General features: G+C 50.1%; 1 protein-coding gene across 2 annotated transcripts in view; it reads right to left on the bottom strand.

Annotated features, from left to right (window-relative positions):
• The window catches only part of KIAA0556 (KIAA0556 ortholog), a 233,269-nt gene that overhangs the window by 46,500 nt on the left and 161,760 nt on the right, over nucleotides 1-25,009 (bottom strand). For both annotated transcript variants that reach the window (XM_018040845.1, XM_018040846.1), the window contains one exon: nucleotides 1,388-2,255. In XM_018040845.1, coding sequence (XP_017896334.1) covers nucleotides 1,388-2,255 — 868 coding nt within the window. The remainder of the gene's footprint in view (nucleotides 1-1,387; nucleotides 2,256-25,009) is intronic.

The following is a 25,009-nucleotide window of genomic DNA, read 5'->3' as shown; positions in this document are numbered from 1 at the left end:
ATTTCAGAACTTGCCCACAGTTTGGGTTGGCAGTGGGGAACCAGGATAAACATTTGATTTCAGGGCTTGTGCTTCTATGTGGTACAGAGTGGGGATAAACCCAGAGAATCTCGAGGTGAACCCTGTCTCGGTAGGTCCAGGAGCTTTGTGGACAATAAAGGATGTAGAAGCTAGTGTTGAAATAATGGCCCCCGCTTCTGGAGCACATTCCACATGCCAGGCTCTGGTCACTATTTTGAAGCCATCATCTCATTCATTTCTCACAACGCTGTGGGGGGAGGGCCAGTTGTGGGAGTTCATTCCCATTTCACAGATGAAGATGCTGAGGCTCAGAAAGTGCAAGTGTCCAGCTCTACAGGGCCCAGGCGAGAAGTCTCAGGTCTGCAAGTAGCGGAGTCTGAATTCAAGTGGTTTGACTCATGTTGCTCTGCTACATTCTGTCCTGGGAGCCAAATCTGAGTGCAAATATTCAGAAACCCATCTCCTTTCAGATCTCTCAGAGATAATCTACTGCAAAGTTCACAAAGCAGGTGAATCCTGCTGCCAGATGTGTGGTTTGTTGTTTTTTTTTTTACCCACACAGTGGTTTAAAAATAATCTCCATCAGTGGTCAATATTGAAAAATAAGAATATTCTACAATTTTGATTTATCTTGATAAAAGGAAAAGATCTAGCCCAAGGGCCTTGTATTTCTTTTTCTTTTAATATTTGTTTATTTGCTGCCTTCAGTCTTAGTTGCATTATGTGGGAGCTTTCGTTGCAGCCCACAGGCTTAGTTGCTCTGTGTCATGTGGGATCTTAGTTCCCTGACCAGGAATCAAACCCATGTCCCTTGCATGGCAAGGCGGATTCTCAACCACTGGGCCACCAGGGAAGCCCTGGGCTTGTATTTCTGAATGCCAAAAAGCCCCCTTTCGATGGGTCTGTGCTCTCCAGTTTGCCACAGTCCTCACCACTCCCTATAGTACTTCCAACTCCCAGGCAAGAATCAATTGCTATTTATCATCACACTTGCATTATTTCCCTAACAGTACAGCTAAGAATAAAGTGAGGTAATTAGAGACCAAAAGTCTCTATCAGAGGTTAGATAACAGACTAGACTGGAAAAGCCATGGTCGGCAAGAAAAATGGACAAAGGAACGTATCTTGGAGCCAGTGACAACCACGCCTGTGGGTTTCACAGGCGAAGTGTGCCTTGCCCACTTCACTCAAGGCTACTGCCCCTGTGGCCCCTGAGACAGGGAATCTGTGACCCTTGGTTGAGAAGAACCTTCTTGTGTTGCAGTTGGGGGAACTGAGGTCCAGGGAGTAATACAGCTTCATGACAGTTAGCGCCCCTGGCTCCAGTAAGATAGACCCAGTGAGTCAGATGGATTCTGGAACTTACCTCTGCTGGCTGGCTGGCCATCACCATGACTGAGGCTGAGGGCATCCTTCCTCAGGCCCCTCCTCCCACTGGCAGGCTGCTCCCTGTTGGGGGGCTGGTTAAAGATGTCAAAGTCATCACCGTGGACTGTGGGGGTTGTCCTCTGAGCTCTCTCAGCGGCGATGACATTCCAGCTGTTCACCCGCCCTTGCTCACGGCGGGGGCCTTTATCCCTGGCCTCGGACCCTGCAGGCCCCTTGCCAATGACATCGTCTGATGGAAGCTCTTCTCTCCAGTCCAGCGGCTTCTCTGGACTCAACCAGAGGGGTTTCAACTTCGGGCCTCCCGGCTTCCTGCCTTTCCCCACGGGAGAAGGTTGTAACCAGGATGGGGTTTTCCCTGGTGGCTCAGAGACTTTTCTGCCCGTGAGGTTTTCCAGCTGTTGGAGCAGCGAGAGCTCCTGGTCAGGAGGAGGAGGGCACTCGACAGGGGAGCAGTGGGGAGGACCACTGGGCTCGCCACCCGTCGAGGATGGGGCAGCTAAAATGCTGAGCTCCTCCTCTAACTGGGACAAACTGTCTTTCACGCCTTTGGGAGAATTCATCCTTCCAACAAATAAATTTCCTTGTGAAGAAACCTTCACATCCTCTCCTGCTCCAGCTGGCCGCGAGTAACTGGCGTGGAGCTCCTCATGCCCCTCGGTTCCGGGCGTCTTGCGGACACCTCCGCTTTCTTCCGAGAGGGCAGCATCGCTCTTTTCCATCCTCTCATCCTGCAGCCCCACCAGGATGCTCTGCGGGGCTTCGCCACCTCCTTTGTCTAACTTGCCGTCAAAGATGAGTTTTTTGTTGACATAAAGCTTCACGTTCTTAGCCCCGATGTCAAAGTCCTAAAAACACAAAATTTCACAAAATGAAGGTGCGCCACATTGTACTGATGTATCAAGTTTTGAAAGCAGCCGATGAGGGACTTCCCTGGTGATGCACTGTTTAAGAAGCTGCCTGCCAATGCCAGGGTCATGGGTTTGATCCCCGATCTGGGAAGATTCCACATATGGTGGGGCAACTAAGCCCATGTGGACAAGGACTGAAGCCTGCCTGCCTAGAGCCTGTGCTCTGCATCAAGGGAAGCCACTGCAGTGAGAAGCCCACACACAGCTAGAGTCACCCCCTCTTGCCGCAACTAGAGAAAGTCCACTGTGCATCAGTGAAAACCCAGTGCAGCCAAAAAAAAAAAAAAAGTAGCAGATGAAAAAGAGGAATGTGGGATGCTAAAAACGTGAGCTTTCTGAGACCACAGCACTAGGGCTGTTAAATCAGGCTCTGTCTCATTTTGGCGCAAAGGGTTCTATACGCTATAAATCAAAGGCCTTTCACAAAGAGGAGCCTCCATCGCCATCTTCGTCGTCATTACCTCCTTCTGGGACACGGGTAATAGCCTGCTAATTGGTCTGCCTGCTTCCTGTCTCTTGCTCCTTCATCCTCAGCTTCACATTGCCACCAGAGTTAATTTCCTACAAGAGCTGGATCTGGCCCCATCACGTCCCTTTGTGAAATCCTTCATGTGTTTTCGCCACATATAGTTCCTTAAAGCATGGGTCCTGGGCCTCCTGCACCAGAAAAGCTGGGCAGGCACATAAAATGCAGACATCCTAGGTCCCAGGGGATCCGTATTTTGGGGGCTCTGAAAGCAGAGCCTGGGACAAGGATTTGAGTGCAGGTAGCTTATGGGCAGCTGCTCCTTTGAGGGAGAGTCAGGTAGGGCAGGTGAGAATGCAAAAAGGTTTTCGGGCTGGTCACTGCTGTGGGCAACTGGGGCTCCCTCCAGCTAGGACACTGTGAGCGACCTGCAGAAAGAATCTCAGAAATGTCCCTCCAAAGGTGTGGGGTTGGACATTTATCCACTGACCCCCTTCCCTGTGGTTGACGGCTGCCCCAGGGGGCACTGATGCCCTGCCACGTCCACAGGCTGAGCCCTCTGGTGGCTTTGGGGAAAGGACCTAAGCAACAAGGCTGAGAGCCTGGAGGCACTGGGGGTGGTGTCCAGCTGGCATGCCCAGAAACTGGCTCAACTCACTGCAGCCACTCCCCATCCTCAGAGGGGAGCCCAGAGGATGCAGTGTGGGCACTTCACTTGTGACGGATAATCCAGATTATTTCTTTGCACACAGAAGCTGAAGGATGCCAGGCATGTGAGAGGAACTCTGAACCCCTGGTAAAGAACCCAGCTGCAGTGAGGGAGACCTGGGTTCGATCCTGGGTTGAGAAGATCCCCTGGAGAACAGAAAGGCTACCCACTCCAGTATTCTGGCCTGGAGAATTCCATGGACTGTATAGTCCATAGGGTCGCAAAGAGTCGGACACGACTGAGCGACTTTCACTTTCACTTTCAGCATGACAAAAAATGACCTTCATAAGAGGGTCCCTGCCTGGTCTTCTCTCTTCCCCTCCCCTAGCACGTGTGCCCCACATCAGGCCACAATGCTTCACACTTAAAATCAAATCACACCTTCTACTACTGCCCTATTTGGTCATTCTTTTTTTACACAAAAACAGTTTTAATAAACAGCTCTCTTGAGGAATGTAATACCTACCTCATACAGTAAACTGGACATATTTAAAGTGTACAACTTAATGGATAAAGAAGATGTGCTAGAAGTACATATATAATGGAATATTAGTCATAAAAAAGAATGAAGTAATGCCATTTGCAGCAACATGGATGGACCCAGAGAATATTATACAAAGTGAAGTGAGACAGAGAAATACAAATATCATATGATATCACCCACATGTGGGATCTACGAAAAAGACACACATGAACTTATTTGCAAAACAGAAACAGACCCAGAGACTTAGAAAACAAACTTACATTTACCAAATGGGAAAGGAGAGACGGAAGGATAAATTCGGAGCTTGAGATTAGCAGATACACACAACTATCTATAAATAGATAACCAACAAGGATCTACTTAAAGCACAGAGGACTACATTCAATATTCTGTAATAACCTGTAAGTGAAAAGAATCTGAAAAAGGATATAAACATATATAATCTTTTATATGTATATATATATATACATATATATATTTGAACCACTGTGCTTTACACCTGAAACTAAAACAACACTGTAAATCAACAATACTTCATTTAAAAATAAATAGTAAAGCACAACTTAGACAGCAAGGAGATCAAACCAGTCAATCCTAAAGGAAACCAACCCTGAATATTCATTGGAAGGACTGATACTGAAGCTGAAGCTTCAATACTTTGGCCACCTCATGCAAAGAGCTGACTCATTGGAAAAGACCTGGATGCCGGGAAAGACTAAGGGCAGGAGGAGAAGGGGGCAACAGAGGATGAGACAGTTGGATGGCTTCATCGACTCAGTGGGCGTAAGTCTGAGGAAGATCCGGGAGACACTGGAGGACAGGGAAGCCTGTAGTGCTGCAGTCCACGGGGTCGTAAAGAGTTGGACACAACTGAGCAACTGAACAACAAATACAACTTGTTAAGTTTTAACACATATACACCCATGATCATTACCCGGAGGCTTCCTCATACCCCTTCAAATTCCCTTCCAATTCCCTTCCACCCCGCCCCTAGGCAACCACTCACCAGCCTTCTGTCACTACAGATTAGTTTGCATTTTCTAGAATTTTTATACAGAAGGAGTCACACACTATGACCTCCATGGGGCCTGGGGGTCTGGTTTCTTTCCCCCAGCATAATATCTCCGAGATTCATCCATGTTGCTGATGTGAAGAGTTTTATGCCTTCTTATTGCTGAGGAGCAGTCTATCCTGGGGTGCCCCACAGTCTGTCTGTCCATCCACCTTCACAGCAAACTCTGGGAGGCTGCACCTCCCTCCAGCTGGCCTTTGCCTCCTCTCCTCTACATGAATCCACCCTGCCAAGGGTGCCAGTAACTGGGATGATAACCATCTTCTTTGTTGTCTGGATGATTCTGATTGGTTCTTGTCCTTGTCCATCACTCACAGGGCCCACCTCTCACTCTCAAGGGTGCCCTGGTTTGGACAACCAGTTTTAGGGTCCAGCAGGTGACCAGACACACTGGGAAGTTCTCAGTCCTTAGGTGGGTTATCCCCCTGCTTCCTGTTCTCACAGCAGCCCAGGCTCCCTGCTGCTCCTTGACTGACTGGGTGGGTCCCGGGCCTCCTGATTTTCCTGTGTTCTCTCACTAGGTGGTCCCATTCAGGCCCAAGGCCCTAAATTTCATCCTTGCATTGGTGACTCCCAACTATTTAATTTATTTTACTGGAGTATAGTTGATTTACAATGTTGTATTAGTTTCAGGTGTACAGCAAAGTGATTCAGTTATATATATATATATATATCTTTGCCAGATTCTTTTGCATTATGTTTTATTGCAAAATATTAAATATAGTTCTCTGTGCTATACAGTGGGTCCTGTTGTTTGTCTGTTTTATATATAGTAGTTTGTACCCGTTAATCCTAAACTCCTAATTCATCCTTTGCCACTCCCTTTCCCCTTTGGTAACCACAAGCTTGTTTTCTATGCTCATGAGTCTGTTTCTGTTTGGTGAATAAATGCATTTGGATCACCTTTTAGATTCCACGTAAGTGATACCATATGATGTTTGTCTTTCCCTGACTTTACTTTGGCCTTCCCCAGTGGCTCAGCAATAAGGAATCCGCCTGCACTGCAGGAGACATGGAGACATGGGTTCGATCCCTGAGTTGGGAAGATCCCTTGGAGGAGGAAATGGCAATCCACTCCAATATTCTTGCCCAGAAAATCCCATGGACAGAGGAGCCTGGGGGCTATAGCCCATGGGATCGCAAAAGAGTCAGTCATGACAGAGTGAGTGAATCACAACAGAGGTTTCACTTCACTTAGTATGAAAATCTCCAAGTCCATCCATATGGCTGCAACTGGCATTAGTTCATTCTTTTTATGGCTGAGCAGTATTCCCTTGTGAGTGTGGTGGTTTACTTACTAAGTCATGTCAGACTCCTGTGACCGCATGGACTGTAGCCTGACAGGCTCCTCTGTTCATGGAATTCTTCAGGCAAGAACACTGGAGTGGGTTGCCATTGTGTGTGTGTGTGTGACATATACATCATATGATATATATATGACATGCTGCTAAGTCGCTTCAGTCGTGTCCGACTCTGTGTGACCCCATAGACAGCAGCCACCAGGCTCCCCTGTCCCTGGGATTCTCCAGGCAAGAACACTGGAGTGGGTTGCCATGTCCTTCTCCAATGCATGGAAGTGAAAAGTGAAAGCGAAGCTGCTCAGTCGTGAACGACTCTTAGCGACCCCATGGACTGCAGCCCACCAGGCTCCTCGGTCCATGGGGTTTTCCAGGCAAGAGTACTGGAGTGGGGCGCCATTGCTTTCTCCTATATATGACATATATATATATATATATATATATATATTTTTTTTTTTTTCCCCCTTAATCCAGTCCTCTGTCAATGGACATTTAGGTTGCTTCTATGTCTTGGCTAATGTAAACAGCGCTGTGTGGACACTGGACTCCTGACTGTTCTAATCTCCAATTCAGGCCTCTCCATCTGGGCCCAGTGACCACGTGACTATTCCTCCTGCATATCTAACAAGGATCTCAACCTTAATGAGCCCCGAACAGAATGATCAATTCACTTTTCCCAAACCTCATCTTCATCCATCTTGAAAATGGTTCCTTCATTCAACCAGCTGCCCCAAACCTAGGAGTCCTTGAGCCCTCTGGCTCTTTCACACACATGTCCAGTCCATCAGAAGCTCCCACGGTTCCACCTCCCAAACCTCTCCCTAATCTGGCCTCTTCTTCCCGGATGGCCACTGCCTCCTAGCCCAGGCCACCACCATCTCTCCCAGAGACAACAACTGTAATTGGTCTCCGTGTTTCCACTCTGCACCGTCACGCACCCGCCCCCAACACACCCCAGCACACACATTTCATTTTCGGCAACCAGTCCTCCTTAAAAAGCAGCTTAAATCACTAGGGGATTTCCGAGTGGTCCAGTGGTTAGGACTCTGCACGTCCACTGCAGGGGCCCCGGGTTCAATTCCTGGTCAGGGATCTAGGACACCACACACTGTGTGGTGTGTCCAGAAAACAGAACAAAACACCCACGACAAAAACAAATCAGATCATGCTTAAAACCACCCCACAATTTCCTATCACTCTGAGAATACATGCCAGCTCCCTTCAGGAGCCAACATAGCCTGTGTGATCTGGTCCCAGGATGACCTCTCTCCCCTTCCTTTCCCCGTCCCAGCACACCACTCCACTTGCGGCTCCATGATTCTGTGGAGCTCAAGGCCACCTCAGGACCTGGGCAACTGCCTGGCACATTCTGCCCCCAGAGACCTGCAAGCCTGGCTCCTCCTTGTCTTCAAAGAGATGGTGCTGCTCTCCCTAAGGCAGCCCCCGCCCTATCCAATCCCCTTTCTAGCCCATGGTCCTGTTCTATTTTCTTCCTGTCTCTGACATGGTCTTGTTCATCAGCTTTCTAATTTATTTATTGGTTCCCCCACTCAAAGTTAGGGCTGCCCTGATGGCTCAAGTGGTAAAAAAAAAAAAAAAAAAAAATCTGCCTGCAAGCCAGGAGACCTGGGTTAGATCCCTAGGTCAGGAAGATCCTTGCAGGAGGAAAGGGCAACTCACTTCGGTATTCTTGCCTGGGAAATTCCATGGACAGAGGAGCCTGGTGGCAAACAGTCCATGTGGTTGCAAAGAGTTGGCCATGACTGAGCATGCCCACACACACACACTCAAACTTAAGTTCCAGGGGCTTCCCTGGTGGCTCAGTGGTAAAGAATCCACCTGCCAATGCAGGAGACATGGGTTCAATGCCTGACCCAGGAAGACCCCACGTATTGTGAAGCATCTAAGCCCATATGCCACAACTACCGAGTCTGTGCTTTAGAGCCTGACAGCTGCAACTACTGAAGCCCACGCACCACAGAGCCCACGGGCCACAACGCCAGAAGCCACCACCACTAGAGAGGAGCCCCTGCTTGCCACACTGGAGAAAAGCCCTCACCGCAATGAAGACCCACCGCAGCCACAATTAAACAATAGACAAACAAGCTTGAGACAGCAGAGGTGCTACCAGTCTCACCCAAGGGCCCAGCAAGTACCTGGCACACAGTCTTTGCTCAGCCGTCATTTTGGAATTACAAATGAATCAACACAGCCACTTTTCTCCCCAGGTAGCGCTGCTCCCTAACAATCCTCAGAGAACAAGCCTGATCAGAAAAATGGCAGCCTGTGGGTTTCAACCCCAGACCGTGTTCCGTCTTGCTTTGGCTTCTGATCTACTCTTGGGATGTGAGAGCAGAGACTCCCAGAGGTGTCCATGTAGACTCATTTCCCCCCTTTTGCCTTCCTGAAAGCCAGGCAGGGAAGCTCTAACTTCAATTCCTAGCTCACTGAGCTATTGCTCTGAAGGCTTCCGGAGCAATCTGGGATGAGAACCGTCAAGCCCGTGTTAGACGACAGGAACCCGGCTTCAGTCGTCCAGTTGCGGGATGGCAGGCTGCTATTTGCAGCCTGTCAGAAAAGCTGATTCTCAGAGCACCCTTTTTCATGTTTATATGGATGTGTTCTCTGTTTAGCGGAGGTGCAGAGCAAGCGCGTGCTGTGAATTAATCAGGAAATAGCTACTGGAGAAGGACAGCCCGGGGAGCTTCCAGTTACTAGTTCCGCAAAATTACCGCCGTGGAAACATCTGGAGAAGACACGCTGTCACTGAAAGAGGTGGGGGGAGGGGGGGTGGGAAGCACGCTTTTCAGTCCCACAGTCACGAGGTGGGTATCCTGGATCCCATCGGGAGATGCCTGGTCTCCACAATGGGCTCTCTGACCATCCGCAAACCATCTAGAGCCCCTCCTGATCTCAGCTCTCTCCAAGAAGCCTGGCCGAGGGACTTCCTTGGTGGTCCAAGGGTTAGGAATCCACCTTGCAATGCAAGGGACGTGGGTTCAATCCCTGGTTGGGGAGCTAAGCTCTCGCATGTCAAAACTAAGCCTGTGTGTTGCAACTACTGAGCCTGATGGCTGCAACTAGGGAGCCTGTGGGCCACAACGAAAGATCCCACGTGAGGCAGTGAAGATCCCGCATGTCACAGCTAAGACCCAAGGCAGCCAAATAAATACATAAAATAAAAAGAAGCCTGGCTGAGTGGGGATAGAGAGTGGGGAGCAGGCTGGAGCAGGGTGTGACCGCCAGTGCTCACAGGACTGGACAGATAGGAGAGAGAAGAAGGTTAGGTTTGAAACCAGAGGGAGTGGTGGGGGTCCTGGGGAACTGAGAGGCTCATGCCCCCTGCCTGATGGTGTTTAAATCTGCCAAAGTTCCAACACTCTCCAGATCAAACGAGCCATTTGTCAGATTCTGTAGGTGAATCTGATCCAAGCAACACCAGGGTGAGATCCCGGGCGGGGAACAGCATCTGGGGGTGCCGAGTGTGAAACACGAAAGGCCACACACATTGTCCCATGCTGTCCTTCAAACTACTGGCCAGGGTGGGCCTTAGGGCCCATCTGACAGATGAAGAAACTGAGGCTCAGCCTTCCCTGAGGTCACACAGCTGGTGCACAGACAGCCACTCTTGCTGCACCCGTCTCCTACTGCCATCTCTCTCTGGGTCAAGCCGGACCTGGAGAAGGCCTTGGTCTCGGTTGTGCCTGCCTGGCCACTGGCAGAATCACCTGCTTTGGGTGCACTCTGAGCTCTTACTTCTATTTTTCAAATTAGTCCTCATGGACCAAGAGTCTCACACTCCCATCCTGACTCCTCCTCACTCCCCAGAGGCAATTGACATGGGTGCTGGCGGGGGGGGGGCGGGGCATGCCCACGCTCCTGTCCTTGCAGACTTTTCCTACGTATTTATGTACACATCGATGCAACCATCACAGCTCAAGCATGTGGTCGGAAGCCATCTGAGATACACTGCTCTGTCGTGGCGAAGACGGGGTTGAGATTTTGCAGGTCTGTACTCGTCAGCATCCCCTCAGTGAAGCTCTGGATGAAGGGTGCCTTTGGGAATAAATCCAGGGGAAAATCCTCTTGCTGCTAAAGAACGACCCTGCTTCTTCCTTCCAACTAGAGGGCTCTAGTCCTATTTCCTCCTTTGCCTTGGCTTCCAAGAATTCCAGGTGAAATTCCATCCTGCTGATGACCTTACCCTCGAGAATCATTTGTGTGTGTGTGTGTGTGTGTGTGTGTATTTGTTCCCTTGGTACTCATATTTTCTTCCTCGTTTAATTAGAGTTATTGCTATGTCCTTTGTTGACGCTGCCTCAAACCCCTTTTGCAATGCATTTTCAAAAGGACACTGAAACTCTGTGGCTGGCACGTGGTGGAGGGGAGCACCGTTCCTTGTCCAAAAAAGGGCTTTACCCTTTGTTCCAGCTGCCCAGAACCAATCACGTTGGGACTGTAATGCATTTGAACCCAACAATGTTAATATCATTTTGATCTAAGTGATTGAATTGACTCGGTAAGGCCACGTTCCTCCTTGGCCCTGGGGTCGAATGACATGTCTCTTCCAATGAGCACACGAATTGCTCAGGGAAGATTGATGGCGGATCGGTTTCATCATGACAACAACCCTAGCAGAGGTGGGGCTCTTGTGCTCACAAAACGCTTTGCCTAGACACTAATACCTGGCCCTGAGCACAGGCAGCAAAGCCTGAGGGAAATCATTTGGAGCAGAGCATTGGCTAGGCCCACCTGCCGGATGCCAGGGAGGGTCCACTGCGGGTCCCCAACCTCTGGGATCTAACGCCTGATGATCTGAGGTGGGGCTGATGTTAATAATAATAGAAATAGAGTGCACAATAAATGTAATGTGTTTGAATCATCCTGAAACCTAGCCCCACCCCCTGACCCCCAGTCTGTGGAAAAACTGTCTTTCAGGAAACTGGTCCCTGGCGCCAAAAAGGTTGGAGACTGCAGCTTTAAGGCAAAGCCTTCATTGGTATGGGTGCACGACTGGAGTCAAACCAGCTGTGTGCCTCTGGACCTCACTGGGCACAACCCAGGCAGCCCCCCAGCCCAGCTGTTCTGTCTCCTGCTGAGTGCCCGCACTGGCCCCTATGCACAAGGAGAAGACGAGCTTCCATCCTTCACTGCTCTCTTTGCCCGGGAGTGCTGGGTCCCGAACAGGAGGGGCCAAAGGGCTGTGGGATGATTGGGAGGCTTTCTGGGGACGGGGGCCTTTGGGGAGTGAGCTGCTACAGCCCAGAGAGCCATCATGCAGGCTTCAGGACCCAGCTCAGGAGCTGACCTCTCTGGGAAGTCCCCGGCCTTCCCCATCTGCCCCACCTGCCTCTTCAGGTTGGGTCAAGGGTCCTCCTCTGGGCTCTCAGAGCTGGGTGTGCACCGGGACTCTCGCGCTAACGACCTTGTGGTCCCATGTGCAAACCTGTCCTCACCCAGATGGAGGCCTTCAAGGATGGGGAAACGGGCCTATTCCTATCTGTCTTAAGACCAGGCTCTGAGAACTAAAGTTGCCCCCTCCTGGAGCACTTGAACTAGAATGCTTTACTGGGGATGAGATCTCAATGACCTTTCGTCTGTCCCTTGGGAGGAAGACCAATGAAAACCCTTCTTTGTGACACAGTAACTTGATGAAGATGGTGGGGCTTGAGACACTTTACAAGCTACAGATAACCTACTACAAGCCAGGCTGGGAGCCAATGACTGACCACCACCCCCCCCAAAGTCACAGAGGAGGAAGGATGGGGATGGGACATGACAGACAGGGTCACTAACTGGAGCCCCCAGAGCTGATCCTGGGCTTGTTCGGCCTATGGAGGCGTTAAATGTTCAGAACCAGCTGATGCTGTCCAAAAACTGAGAGTGTTCACATAACAGTGTGCATTTCTGGCTTCTTTTAAAAATTTAGGCCATCTGGCAGGACGGAGCCAGGGCAGGGATAGCTGCCCTAGGCAGGTCCTGGCTCACTGGGGACCACAGTGCCCCTCTATTGAAAGGCAGGGCCAGGTGGTGCGTACCAGACTGCCTGGGAGTCATGTGACCACCAGCAAGCTGTTCTGTGCCTCAGTTTCCCCATATGTAGGATAGAGCTGACCACCATAGTACCCATCTCACTGCAGTTCAGAATAAATGAGCTGATATATGTAAAGTCCTTTCAATGCCGCCTGGCACATAATACACACTCAAGAAGCTACCATCATTGTCTTGTATCCAACCTGCTGCCTGGACGGCTATACCCATTGACACTGGCTGCTCAGGGCTAGGGAGGCCAGAGACCCCCTGTTCCCCTAAGGCCAGGTGCAGTGACCCCCTGTTCCCGGCCCAGGTTGGCAGCAGGCGCAGGAGAACCCCATTCACTCTAGGATGGGGCCTAGAATTACTCTCGCTAACTTAGGTCAATACTCCTTGAGTTGGGATTAATAGATACATACTACTATATAAGAGCTTCCCTAATAGCTCAGTTGGTAAAGAATCCGCCTGCAATGCAGGAGACCCTGGTTCGATTCCTGGGTTGGGAAGAATCTGCTGGAGAAGGGATAGGCTACCCGCTCCAGCATTCTTGGGGTTCCCCTGTGGCTCAGCTGGTAAAGAATCCACCTGCAAGGTGGGAGACTTGGGTTCAGTCTCTGGGTTGGGAAGATCCCCTGGAGAAAGGAGAGGCTACCCACTCCAGTATTCTGGCCCAGAGAATCCCATGGACTGTATAGTCCAGGGGGGTCCCAAAGAGTCAAGACACATCTTTCACTTTCACATAAAACAGATAACCAACAAGGACCTTCTGTTGGTTACGGGGAATGATACTCAATATTTTGCAATAACCTTTAAGGGGAAAGAATGTGAAAAGGAATCTATCTATTTATCTATCTATATGTGTGTGTGTGTGCTTATATGTATGTATGTATCCATATACATGTGCGTATATTCAGTCACTCAGTTGTGTTTGACTCTTTGCAAACACAAGGACTCTAGCCCACCAGGCTCCTCTGTCCATGAAATTTTCCAGGCAAGAATCCTGGAGTGCGTTGCCATCTCCTACTCCAGGGAATCTTCTGGAGCCAGCAATCAAACCTGAGTCTCTGTGTCTTCTGAATTGGCAGGCAGATTGTTTACCACTAGTGGCACTCAGGAAGCCCACCTATATATACCCATACATAATACATACACACACACACACACACATATTAATATATAACTGAATCACTTTGTTGTATACCTGAAATGAACACAATATTGTAAATCAACTACATTTTAATTAAGAAAAAAAAAAAAGATTCCCCTTGATCTGGGCTCAGGCCCCAGCTGGCAATTCTTGCAATTGTATCCAACCCAGCATGTACCTCACGGGGCCTTTCAGGATCCTGGCCTGCGTGACACACAAAAGATGAAAGCGGGGCTCCTCTCCTTAAGGAGTTCACAAAAGCCTGAGTAATTAGGGGTCACAGACTCAGATGCTTACAGTACCACCAGCGTGGAGGGACGGGAACTGCGGAGCACCCGCCTGCGGAGCACCCGCCTGCGGAGCACCCGCCGGTTGATTTACAATATTGTGTTCGTCTCAGGTATACAACAAAGTGATTCAGTTATATATTAATATGTATGTGTGTGTGTGTGTATGTATTATGTATGGGTATATATAGGCTGCAGGAGTCACTGGGCTCCAGCTGGTGGACACTACAGAGGGAATACCACCAGCTCATCAGAAGCCAACTTTCCAGTGTCGTCAAATGTTTCACAAGCTGTGCAACGTCGTGAGCGCCAAATGGAACACGCCTGCAGGATACATTTGGCCAGGGGCACCTGTCTGTTAGAGACATGGGAGGCTCAGGAAACTGACGGATACCCTAGGGAAGCATGAAATCTGGTGCCCAGAAGGGGTGGCTGAGACCACGAGCAGAGGCCTGGGGCAGGCTGGAGGTGTGCAGGTGGCTGGTGGGTGAAGAGAGGCTTAAGCAGAACTTTGAGGTTTCCAAAGACAGGGTTTGTAATAAGACTGGCTACGCATTCCAGGTGCTGGGCAGGGGCTGAGACCACTAGCAGGGGCCTGGGGCAGGCTGGCGGTGTGCGGGTGGCTGGTGGGTGAAGAGAGACTTAAGCAGAACTTTGAGGTTTCCAAAGACAGGGTTTGTAATAAGACTGGTTACGCATTCCAGGTGCTGGGCAGGGCAGGAGCAAAGTCACAGAGGAGAGAGGAGTTCCCCGGGACCAGAGGGGATGGAGGTTCCATAAGGATAGAAGCACCAGAGAGCCCATTTTGGGGTCTGAGAGTGGTGGAGACACATGTGCGCAGGGCGCACGGAAACATGTCAAGTGGGAGGGGTGGTGTGGTGTCAGGACCACGGTGCCACTGTGTAGGGGACACAAGTGAGATAGTGATGGCAACTGCCGCACCCTGACTCAGCTCCACCAAAGCTCCCAGGAGTGGATGTGACCTGATGTCACCAGATCTTCTAGATAAAGGTCCCTATTTTTCATGGAAACTCAACAATTTTTAAATGCTAGTAATTAAAAAAAAGAAAAAAAGCAGAGACATTACTTTACCAACAAAGGTCTGTCCAGTCAAAGCTATGGTTTTTCCAGTAGTCACCTAGGGATGTGAAAGTTGGACCATAAAGATGGCTGAGCACAAAAGAATTGATGCTTTTGAACTGTGGTATTGGGGAAGACTCTTGAGAGTCCCTTGGACAGCAAGGAGATCAAACCAGTCAATCTTAAAGGAAATCAATCCTGAAGATCCATTGAAAGAACTGATGCTAAAGCTGAAGCTCCAATCCTTTGACCACCTGATGCAAAGAACTGACTCACTGGAAAAGACCCTGATAATGGGAAAGATTGAAAACAGGAGAAGAAGGGGATGACAGAGGATCAGACGGTTGGGTGGCATCAACAACTCAATGGACATGAGTTTGAAGAAAACGCTGGGAGTTGGTGACAGACAGAGAAGCTTAACATGCTGCAGTCCATGGGGTTGCACAGAGTCAGAGATGACTGAGCGACTGAACTGAACTGAATTGATTCAAAGAACTTTGGGGACTTCCTGGTGGTCCTGTGGGCTTCCCTGATAGCTCAGCTGGTAAAGAATTAGCCTGCAATGCCAGAGACCCCAGTTTGATTCCTGGGTCGGGAAGATCCCCTGGAGAAGGGATAGGCTACCCACTCCAGTATTCTTGGGCTTCCCTTGTGGCTCAGCTGGTAAAGAATCTGCCTGCGGGAGACCTGGGTTCAATCCCTGAGTTTGGAAGATCCCCTGGAGAAGGGAAAGGCTACCCACTCCAGTATTGTGGCCTGGAGAATTCCGTGGACTATATAGTCCATGGGGTCACAAAGAATCAGATATGACTGAGGGACTTTCACTTTCACTGGTGGTCCTGTGGTTGAGAGTCTGCATTCCAACGCAGGCGATGTGGGTTCGATCCCTGGTTGGGGAACTAAGATCCCACATGCTGCAGGGCAACTAAGCCTGCACACTACAACTGGAGAGAAGCCCAAGCGCCTCAACTCAGACTCAATGCAGCCAAATAAATAAATAATTTAAAACACATACACACACACAAAACCCAAAGAATTTTGAAAACACAGTGTGAGCCAGCTGCAATCTGTGAGCTGCCTTCGGTCCACTGGGGCACAGCCTCTTCCCAAGATGACCAGGGCAGCACATGCTGGCCGGGGACTGTGGTCACTCCCCTGAGGCATTCTGCAGCAGGTAGGCCCTCAGCTCATCTCTCACCACTGTCTTGGCCCCACTGAACTGTGGTTTGCAGGGGTCCCTCTGGGCCCACCTGCCTGGGCAAGAGCTCATGGGGGCAGACAGCATGTCTGATTCCTGGCCCCAGCACAATGTCTGGGGCGATCGATATGGCTCTGCCGATGAGACGGGGAACGAGCAGATGAGTGAGCTGAGTGGGAGATGGAGGAGACGGCAGGCAGCAGGGGAAGGAGGAGCTGGACTTGGAAGGAGGCAGGTTCGGGCAGTGGAAACAGTAAGACCTAAAGATGACTGACAGGGAGGGGCACAGGGGGAGCGGAGGATTCAAAGGTGGGAGTCAAGCGCTCCTGCAGACAGCCAAAGGAAGCGGAGCCTGGAGTGGGGCTGAGGGGTCTGGGGTTGGGGTACCAAAGCTAGGGCTTCACTACATGGCCGGGCAGAAATGCTGAAGAAAAGCATCTTGTGGCCAGGAGAGAAGCTTGGTTCAGAAATTAAGCCTTGGGGTAGGTTTAGATTTGGGAGCTGATGAATATGTTCACCAGAAGGTGACTTCCATGTTCTTAGAGGAAAAGAAGGGACCTAGTCTGGGTCTTTTACTTTCCCTGGTGATTTTTCCCTCCTTAGCCAGCATTTCAATTTTTCATTGGGAATCCACTCTTCCCTTGACCTTACTTCATGTGGATAATGTAGGCCTCACTCCAAGTCGCAACCCAGGCCTGGCCAGTGGGGCCTAGACCCGGGGCTTTCTGCAAGCACTCCTGAAATCAAGAGCGATGTCAATGGGGACCACCACTTGGAACCTGAGAATGATGCCAACACAGAGGGAGGAGATTCCTGATGGCATCATGTGAACTCCTGGATCCTGCCATGCCTGAGGCAGCCAACTCATACTCTCCTGTAACATGGGCCAAAGAACGCTTTTTTGTCCTTAAGCTGGATTTAATTGGGTTTTCTTGTCCTTTGTTACCAAAAGAATCCTGGCTGATAACACTAGTGTTGGGACTGAGAATTTTAATCAACAGATTCAGCTATTAAGTCAGTCCTGGCCAAGGCAAGCAGGAGTGGCGACAGGAGAGCTCTACCCTCTAGGAGGTCTGGGATTTGTCTTGCTGTCCTAGGCTGGCCCTTGCACATGGGTGAGCAGCCCTCTCTACTTAGACATCTGTCTGGTCCCAGAAGCAGCTCGTCCCCTGGTCTGTGCAGTACAGAGATCCAGGCCTCAGCTCCTACCCCTGTTCTCCATCTGTGTTCTCGTTCCTGCTGGGAGTACAGTTTGGCTCTGAATTCCGACTTTCTGGTTGGAGCCTGAACACCTCGTGGGGCCCCCTCTCTCAAGGTGGAATTCTCTGCTCACCTCTCTGTCCTCTGCTGGCTGGGGGCCTGCTTCAAATCTGAGCCTCCTGGACCTCTCAAGGTGACCATGCCTTACCTTCCCGAGCATGGGCTATGCACACAGACTTTAGAGGCTGCAGCCCACCCACCAGACAGCACCCTCTCGCAATTGACAGTGGCCCACACCAAGCCAGAGGTTAACACCTAAGGAAGGCTCTTGTGCATCTGGGTCAGTGCCCTTCCTCCCAGCCACCCTATTAAGATGCCATCATGGTCCCCAAGAGCTTCCCAGATGGCACTAGTGGTAAAGAACCCGCCTGCCAATGCAGGAGACTTAAGAGATGCAGGTTCAATCCCTGGGTTGGGAAGATTCCCTGGAGAAGGGCATGGCAACTCACTCCCGTATTCTTGCCTGAAGAATCTCATGGGCAGAGGGGTCTGGTGGGCTACAGTCCATGGGGTTGCAAAGAGTCAGACATGATGAAGTGACTTAGCATGCACACACACGAATGCTCGCCAGGCCCGAGGGTGCTCCCCAGACCAGAGGTGCCCAGACCCTACGATGTGGTGGAGCCATCAGGCTACACTGACTCAGTTGCCCAAATGAAGGTCACATCTTTGACTGCAAAGCCACTGCCATGTTTGGCCTTGGTTCGTATCCTGATCCAAACGAATCAACTGTTGGGACTTCCTTGGTGTCCAGCGGTTAAGACTCCACTCTTCTACTGCCCTGGTGGCTCAGATGGTAAAGAGTCCGCCTGCAATGCAGGAGACCTGGGTTCGATACCTGGGCCAGGAAGAGTCCCCTAGAGAAGAGAACGGCTACCAACTCCAGTACTCTTGCCTGGAGAATTCCATGGACAGAGGAACCTGACAGGCTATAGTCCTTGGGGTTGCAAAGAGTCAGACACACCTGAGCGACTAAGACTCTTCCACTGCAGGGGCCAAGGGTTCAATCCCTGGTCAGGGAACTAAGATCTTGCATGCCACATGGTGCGGCCAAACAAATTAACTATTAAAAATTAGGCAGCCATCAACCAATTAAGCCAGCTGCTGCTGTTGCTGCTCAGCCCCTGGCCCTGGGACCCTTCAGTGACAGAAGGCAGCCTCCTGGAGCAGAAGGCTTCAGGGCAATAAAAAGTCTCTAGTCTCTAAAAAAAAAAAAAAATTAGGCAGTTAGGGATATTTGAATGTGGACTGGGTACTGAAGCATAATAATGAATGATTATCAGGTATGATAGCAGCATTGGGATGATATAAAAGCAAACTTATCTGTTAGAGATGCACGCAAAAAATTATGAATGAGATGATATGATACCTACAATTTCTTTTCAAACATTAGGGGAAGAGATGAAACAAAAATGGCAGAATGTAGATAACTATTGAAGCTGAAGAAGGGTACATAGGTTGTTAATGAACTAACCTCTTCACTTTGCGTTCATTTGAAAATCCATCCCTACCCCACCATGAAAGGCCTTTCTGAAAATACAAACATTGCCCTGGGATGAACTGAATCTATCCTTATATGCAGAGTACATCATGAGAAACGCTGGACTGGAAGAAACACAAGCTGGAATCAAGATTGCCAGGAGAAATATTAATAACCTCAGATATGCAGATGACACCACCCTTATGGCAGAAAGTGAAGAGGAGCTAAAAAGCCTCTTGATGAAAGTGAAAGAGGAGAGTGAAAAAGTTGGCTTAAAGCTCAACATTCAGAAAATGAAGATTATGGCATCTGGTCCCATCGCTTCATGGGAAATAGATGGGGAAACAGTAGAAACAGTGTCAGACTTTATTTTTTGGGGCTCCAAAATCACTGCAGATGGTGACTGCGGCCATGAAATTAAAAGACGCTTACTCCTTGGAAGAAAAGTTATGACCAACCTAGATAGCATATTCAAAAGCAGAGACATTACTTTGCCGACGACTAAGGTCTGCTTAGTCAAGGCTATGGTTTTTCCTGTGGTCATGTATGGATGTGAGAGTTGGACTGTGAAGAAGGCTGAGCGCCAAAGAATTGATGCGTTTGAACAGTGGTGTTGGAGAAGACTCTTGAGGGTCCCTTGAACTGCAAGGAGATCCAACCAGTCCATTTTGAAGGAGATCAATCCTGGGATTTCTTTGGAAGGAATGATGCTAAAGCTGAAGCTCCAGTACTTTGGCCACCTCATGAGAAGAGCTGACTCATTGGAAAAGACTCTGATGCTGGGAGAGATTGGGGGCAGGAGGAGAAGGAGACGACCCAGGATGAGATGGCTGGATAGCATCACGGACTCGATGGACGTGAGTCTGAGTGAACTCCGGGAGATGGTGATGGACAGGGAGGCCTGGCGTGCTGCGATTCATGGGGTCGCAAAGAGTCGGACACGACTGAGAGACTGAACTGAACTGAATGGTGCATTTCAGAAGCACTGGGACCCTCGTCCAAGCCACCAAGCTAGACTGTGGAGACCCCAAAACACCTCTTGGGGCTCCCCCTTCCCTCTGACCCCTTCTCCAAAAAGCATCCAGAGTGATCTTTTAAATTCCTCAATCAGATTGTGTCACCCTTTGCCCAAAACCCTCCCATAATGATACCAAGAGCTGATCTTTGTATAGAGTTCACGAAGGCCAGGAATCATTATGAGCACTTCATTTGTATTAACTGAACAATAATCACCCTCATTTTACAGATGAGGAAACTGAGTCAGGGAGGCGTAGAATAACACTCCCAAGGTCACAGAGCTAGGACGAGGAGGAGCCAGCGGTTGCCCCAGCCAAGCTGGCTCTGACCCTCTCCCTATTCTGCCTTCAAACCAGTGAGGCCTATGTGACCTGGCTCCCAGGCACCCTTGGGACTTCCCCTCACACTATCCTTTGTTCACCAGCTCAGCCTCTACCTAAACTGGATGTTCCCGCTGCAGAGCCTTTATTCTTGCTATGCCGCCTGCAAGAATTCCCTTTCCACTTACGTCCCCACGGCTACTCCTTCTCAACGCTCAGGTCAGGGATGCCTTTGATCACCTGTCCAGTGCGGCCCTGCTTCATTCTCCCCTTGTTCCTCTCCGGTCGCCAGATGTTATATCTTCACAACACTTAGCATTACTGGAGATGACACTAGTCATCTGTGCCCTTGTTTTTTGTTCCCTTCCTCATGAGAGGGGAGAGGACTGTATGAACAGGGCCTTGTCGATTTGTTCAACACGGCCCCCTGAGCACCAAGACCTGTGTGGTCCAATACATGGTCACCAGCCTCACGCGGACAATGACATGAATATTAAAATGACAGACATTGCAAGATGTTGGCCTGTCAGTTACAGGAGCCACCTGGGGCTGAGAACTCGAATTGTTCTCACTGGACAGGGCAGAGAGAACATGTTAAGATCATTGCAGGAAGTTCTATTGGGCAGGACTGGCCTGGTTGACCACGACAAGTCACAGAAACATACCACTGGGTAAATCTAACATTCACTCACTCATTCATTCATTCAAAAGCTACTTCATTAGCACCATTTCCATGTATAACATATACCACTGGATCCTGCTTCACTTGCTGGTGTGACCAGGCTGGAGGCAGAACCTGTGTGGTGATGCTGTTGGCAAAACATGGTGATGACCTGCCTGTTTTTACTCAAGGGTGGTACCACGTAGCAGATTAATATGCTTGTTATTAATATAAAGGAAAACAGATGGACTGTGGGGAATAGCTGAAAGTCCACTTTTTGGATGAGTTATAACATCCTAGGAGAGACTATTGATTCTTTTCTCCTAGCAGATGTTGCTCTGTAGGGGAAGCAATGCAGAGAAAAACCGCAGGAAAACCCACAGACCCCATCTTCCCTTCCCACTTCAGCCCCTTACTCCTCACTGGTGGGGCAAGTCATTTAATCTGGGGAAGCATCACAAAATGTGAAAACCTATTATCAAGTCTTCTTCCTGAGCCCAAGACAAACATCGATGATCAATCGCCTACACTAATCAATCCGGGATGCACCAGGAGGAAAGTTCCAGATCCTTCTCAACAGCACTCCAGGCAGCCACTCCTAAGCAGAGCCAACAAAAGAAATGCCAGTCTATTTGCTCCCTGAGATCTCTTTACTCTTAAGTCCCAGCTTCATCTACAAGGTGGGGCCTGACAACCTCTACTTGTAGGATGGGTAGGAGGTTAACTGAGATGATGCATTTCATCATCAGGCATCAAATGTTTACCGAGTAGGCTTCCCTGGTGGCTCAGTGGTAAAGAATCCGCATGTCAATACAGGAGACACGGGTTCGATCGCTGATCCAGGAAGATCCCACATGCTGCGGAGCAACTAAATCCCGAGCACCGCAACTACTGAGCCTGTGCTCTAAGAGCCCAGGAGCCACAACCACCGAAACCCACGGGGCCCAGAGCCTGTGCTTGGCATCAAGAGAAGCCACTGCGATGAGAAGCCAGTGCACCCCAACTGGAGAGTGGACCCCGCTCACCGCAACCAGAGAAAACCCGCACAGCAACGAGGACCCAGCAGAGCCAAAAATAAATACATAAGTAAATAAAATTATTTAAGGAAAAAGTGTTTATGGAGCCCCTATTCGGGGCCTCATGCCTGCCCGATGCGCGCTGTGCTGGGTAAAACGGCCGCCGTGATGAGTACCATCTGCAGGCTGCCCTGTGCGGCTGCGTGAACCGATGCTGGCTTCCGAGTCCTTACCCTGCCCGGAAGTCCTCTCCTCCGGGCCAGCTCCGAATCCCCGCATTACCTAAGGAGGGTGACAGAGCCCATCCAAGTTAGCCCAAGGATTTAAACAGGCAGCAGATCTTCCAATAAGAGACTCCCATTCTTGCAGCACCTTCTTTTCTTATGCTGTAAATAAGCCTTGGTTGGATTAGTGCCTCACGTTGAACTTTGCTTCCTCGGATTCCCAGACACAAAACACCCGTCTTAACAAGCTGTGTCTACTGGGCTGAGCTATATTTCCTATAAACTCTCATTTTATCTCCTCTAAAACACACAGTAATAGCATTCTCTGGAGAATATTAAATCAAACCAACCTGCAGCTGCATTTGTTTGTGCTTTCTGCCCCCGGAAAATGCTGGCAACAGATGGGTGTGCGTTATGTAAGTGGTGGCCCTGCCGGGGCCCGCGGTCCTGCACGCGCTCCTCTGCGTCGGAACACCCCGAGTCTCTGATCCCCACAGCCGGCTGCCCCCCGGAGCGCCCGCCACGACGCCCTGACGTCCTGGCCCTCTTTTCTATTCTCGGAGCACAGGGAAGGCTGAGTGCAGGTTAAAGAAGAAAGGCAGGCTGCGGCCAAAAGAGATGAAGCTTATCTCCTTTGTAATCCAGCACATAAAAATCCTCTTTGCTTGGCCTGAGCTGTATAGTCAATGACAGGGCCGGGCTACAGGGCACAGGCTTGAGCAGTCAGTGCTGTCTCATTACTCATTCCAGAAGATGCTGATGACCGCCTGCCAGGAAGTGTTGGGTGGACTGGAGGACCCGGCCTGAGATGCTGGGAGCCCACTACTCAGGGCTGGGGCTCCATCCCGGGCCTGGAGGACAGCCCCGTATACACCCTGGGTCAAAACTGGCCATGGGGGTGGGGAGGACAGCCTGATAGGCCCACAGGAACCTCCTCACTTATCCAGTGGCTTAGACTGTTTCTCAAATTTAAACTTTAGGCATTTGTTTGTTAAAGAAAAAACATAAATCGGAGAAAGCGTTTTGTTACTTCCCTGAGGAGTGTCGTGTGTCAACAGAGCTGGCTGGGACTGTGTCTGCCACGTTAGCACCTAGATCCCCAGAGCCTAGCAGATGTTTATCTGGGAGCTGGAGGGATGGCTCAGTGGTAAAGAAGAATCCACCTGGAGATGTGGATTCTATCCCTGGATGGAGAAGATCCCCTGGAGGATGAAATGGCAACCCACTCCAGTATTCTTGCCTGGAAAATCCCATAGACAGAGGAGCCTGGTGGGGCTAGTCCACAGGGTCACAAAGAGTCAGACACAAGTGAAGCAACTGAGCACACGTGGAGGGATGGCTGGGTGAGTGGGTGGGTGGAGAACCAGCAGGAAGAGCTGCAGGAGGGAGGAGAGGACAGGAAGGAGGGACGAGGCTCGGGGTCTCCTGGTTGGCCTCTAACCTGCAGTAGCACCTGCGGAAGGCATCTCCTGCTCTAGGTCACTCGTCTGGATCTCAAGGAGGATGAGGCAACTGCTTACGGGCTCTTAGGGGAATGAACACATTCATTCATTAGATAGCCATGATTTGCTACTTGGAATAGAACAGTGGTAAAGTCTCAGGCCCTGCTCCCAAGATGCCCCCTGGGTGATGGGGGAGGCAGGTGTGTATCCTGATCTAGGGGTGATGTAACTAGTTCATGTGGTACAGAAGTGCACAAGGGTTGGGGGTCAGGTGAGCACCCTGGAGAAAGTGATGCCTGGGTCTTCCAGGAATATGAGGCATTGACAAGCACCTGGAGTTGAGTGAGACAGGAGGGGCCGGGGACTAAAGTTGTGCCTACAAAGAAGGCTGGTGGAGAGCCCCAAGAGCAGCTGGCACTCTGGAGCGGGGCGTGAACAAGGGGCAGGTGCTGAGAGAGAGGCAGGCATGACATATGGGGATTAGGGGTCTCTGATGTCACACTCAGAGGTCTGACCTGGATTTTCTGGATCAAGGAAAGCCTTTGAAGTTTAAGCATTGGAAGGACTGATGCTGAAGCTGAAGCTCCAACACTTTGGCCACCTGATGCAAAGAACTGACTCCTTAGAAAAGACCCTGATGCTGGGAAAGATTGAAGGCAGGAGGAGAAGGGGACAACAGAGGATGAGATGGTTGGATGTCATCACTGATTCGATGGACATGACTTTGAGCAAGATCCAGGAATTGGTGATAGACAGGGAAGGCTGGTGTGCCGCAGTTCATGGGGTTGCAAAGAGTCAGACACTAGAGTGACTGAACTGACTGAAGTTGAGGGTTTGAAACCATAGTCATGATCAGACCTCCCAGGGGCTACTGGAGACAAGCCAGAGGCCTGGGCCTGGGATTAGGGAGAGCGGTTAGGAGGCTATACTTTTCCACACCTCTTTTCGTCCAAGTATCTCCCTCTACCTGGAGATACTTTCCCTTGTCTGCCTGGCTCAAGGCTTCTCTTCCCACTAGAGCTCAGGTGTGCTCTCCCTTCATACCTTCCCTGACCTCTTCCAGCTCGAGGTGGACACCCTCCTCCTCGAGGGTGCAAGCTGGGAACAGCCAGCTCTGGCTCAAAGATGAATTTGGTTTGCACTACATGGTGGTTTCATCTTCCCAGGTAGTACAGTGGTAAAGAATCTGCCTGCCAATGCAGGAGACTCAGATTTGATCCCTGGGCTAGGAAGATCCCGTGGAGAAGGAAATGCAACCCACTCCACTATTCTTGCCTGGAAAAGGGACACAGGAGCCTGATGGTCCCAAACAGCTGGACACGACTGAACATGCACGGATACGGTGGTTCCGGAAGAATTTAAGTTAGCTACTGACATTTGCAAACAAAATAGCTCAACTCAGATTTCCAGCTCCCTGGGAATGCTGGGAAGATGACAGCGCTGGCTGGCATTGCTCCATAGCGAACATTAGTTAAAACTGAAAAACGGCCTGCCGCT

This window comes from Capra hircus, chromosome 25 (assembly GCF_001704415.2).
Source record: "Capra hircus breed San Clemente chromosome 25, ASM170441v1, whole genome shotgun sequence".
Lineage (NCBI taxonomy): Eukaryota > Metazoa > Chordata > Mammalia > Artiodactyla > Bovidae > Capra > Capra hircus.
Note: the sequence above shows the minus strand (reverse complement) of the source record. Positions and strands in the feature narration are given on the sequence as shown.